The sequence below is a fragment of the Brachionichthys hirsutus genome, chromosome 1 (genome assembly GCF_040956055.1).
Source record: "Brachionichthys hirsutus isolate HB-005 chromosome 1, CSIRO-AGI_Bhir_v1, whole genome shotgun sequence".
Classification (NCBI taxonomy): Eukaryota; Metazoa; Chordata; class Actinopteri; order Lophiiformes; family Brachionichthyidae; genus Brachionichthys; species Brachionichthys hirsutus.
The window spans coordinates 387,766-390,265 of record NC_090897.1 but is presented as its reverse complement, the minus strand read 5'-3'; the positions used below and the strand labels follow the sequence as shown (position 1 = coordinate 390,265).

Sequence of the window (2,500 nt, the reverse complement as noted above, 5' to 3'; positions counted from 1 at the left end):
CATGCTTTCCCTCACTGAGCAACACCGTCTACCTGGACGAACGCTTTCAGGCGCAGGTGAGGTTCGCGTGCAGAGGCGTGACTCCGAGCTGCCGCCGAGGATTAACGTCGCTTCATTCCACGCCAAAGAGCCGCAGGTGAGGTGAGAGACACGAAAACGAGGAACCAAACAGGAGGCTGGAGGGAACCGCCCCCCCCCGCCGCCTCTGAAGTCAGGCAACACAACCTGCTAACTACAGCCGCTAAAGGATGGAGGCGTGGCCTAAATAGTCATTTAAAGCATGCAGAAGAGCTGTGAGAAGCAGGGGGAGGGGTTTCCTGCGATGATGTAAAATCATTTTATTTTTGTTTTCTAATGTTATTTTGCATAAATTGAGTAATTTAATATTAGTTTTATTTTTATTTTTATTTGTATTGTTAAATGTCGATGATTTATGTACGAAGGACTTTCAACAGAAACAAGACCGCAAGAAATGCTCCTCTGAGACAGGATATTTGACTGTACTTGTACTGTAATACATGCTACTGTTGACTGTACTTGTACTGTAATACGTGCTGCTGTGTGACTGTACTTGTACTGTAATACGTGCTACTGTGTGACTGTACTTGTACTGTAATACATGCTACTGTGTGACTGTACTTGTACTGTAATACATGCTACTGTGTGACTGTACTTGTACTGTAATACGTGCTACTGTGTGACTGTACTTGTACTGTAATACATGCTACTGTGTGACTGTACTTGTACTGTAATACATGCTACTGTGTGACTGTACTTGTACTGTAATACATGCTACTGTTTGACTGTACTTGTACTGTAATACATGCTACTGTTTGACTGTACTTGTACTGTAATACATGCTACTGTGTGACTGTACTTGTACTGTAATACGTGCTACTGTGTGACTGTACTTGTACTGTAATACATGCTACTGTTTGACTGTACTTGTACTGTAATACATGCTACTGTTTGACTGTACTTGTACTGTAATACGTGCTACTGTGTGACTGTACTTGTACTGTAATACATGCTACTGTGTGACTGTACTTGTACTCTAACATTCTATCTAATAAATATATTCATGACACGAGGTCGCGTCAGGCGACAGCAGGCTAACCTGCAGGGCTGCATTCCTATTGGACGAATACACGTTAAACTGAGGGGCCGGTTCCTATTGGACAATCAGGAACTCGAATGATCACAGACGAGGATGAGTGATCAGGCGCTCTGATTGGCTGCCTCGCCAGGTGAGCTACTAACGCCGTTTGACACCTTCCTGACCCAAAAAGGATCAAAGTTAAGATGTAAGTGTAAAGAAGCTGCGCTGGGGGGGGGGGGGGGGGGGGCTCTTACCAGGGCGCGCCGTAGATCCGGAAGCCCTTGATGGTGACGTCCGAGTCCTGCAGGTACACGCAGTTGGTCAGCAGCGACTGGACGTCGTCGAAGTCCTCCGGCTTCAGCTTGGACACCGACGGGAACCGGTAGTAGTCCTGCTTCACCAGCTCGGCCATGAAGTCCTTATCGAAGGTCAGCTCGTGGTTCCCGGCGATCACCGCCTTGAACTCGTAGGGGAGGCCGCCTGGAGGAGAGGGGAGGCGACCCGGAGCGGGCGTCAGCCACCTGACCACGCCCACAGCAGCCTTACTTCACTGTCATGCTTTTATTTTGTAGAACTCTGCTCTATCATCTCATTTAAAATGTGCAGAAATAAAACGACGGTTTAAATCCTGCAAATAAAGATGCTCAATATAAAACACTTTCAGTGTTAATTTATAAACTACAAAAACACTCGGAGCACAGACCCCCCCCTCCTAACTGGATCCACATGGTGATCTGGATCAGCACCAAGAAGGTTCTGGATGGTTCTTGGTATCTTTAGTTATCGTGTATTTAACTGATTCTTGAATCCATTAATGGTTCTAATTTGCTCCTGAACATTTTTGGACTCTTTAGCTGATTTGCTTGTTGCACAGATTGAGACCAAACATTCCTGCAGGAAGATCCTCTCCTAACCTGATGTAAGCGCTCCGTCTCCCAGCCCCCCAGCCCCCCAGCGCACTAACCGCACTACACCCTGCACCGCCGGGGCGAGCTGGGAAAACATAATTACCCCCCGTTCCCATTCCGCTGCTGCGACACGCCCTGATTTATTCTTTATTCTTCTCTCACAATCAGAGTGAAGACACCAAACCTGCAAGGGGAGGGGCTTAGACACCAAACCTGCAAGGGGAGGGGCTTTACACGAGACGACGAGATGGAACGATTCAAGAGAAAACTCCTCAGATCAACGTCTCGCTTTAGCATCGAGTTTCTCTTCTGCCGTTTGAATCTGTTCTGTTCAGGTTGTTTCCTGCTGTGGGTGGAGGGAGCTAGCATTCTGCAGCTAGTTAGCTAGCAGGAGTCCAGGGCACGCACACACACACACACACAGCTGATCAGAGCCGGTCCAGCGGCCGACTGCACGGGTCGGGAGCCTCGCGCCTCCGTATCGATATCAGAT

General features: G+C 48.0%; 1 protein-coding gene across 1 annotated transcript in view; it reads right to left on the bottom strand.

Moving 5' to 3' along the window:
- mpped2a (metallophosphoesterase domain containing 2a) overlaps window positions 1–2,500 on the bottom strand; it is a 9,132-nt gene that overhangs the window by 5,835 nt on the left and 797 nt on the right. Inside the window, exon 2 of the mRNA XM_068740419.1 lies at window positions 1,354–1,579. Coding sequence (XP_068596520.1) covers window positions 1,354–1,579 — 226 coding nt within the window. The remainder of the gene's footprint in view (window positions 1–1,353; window positions 1,580–2,500) is intronic.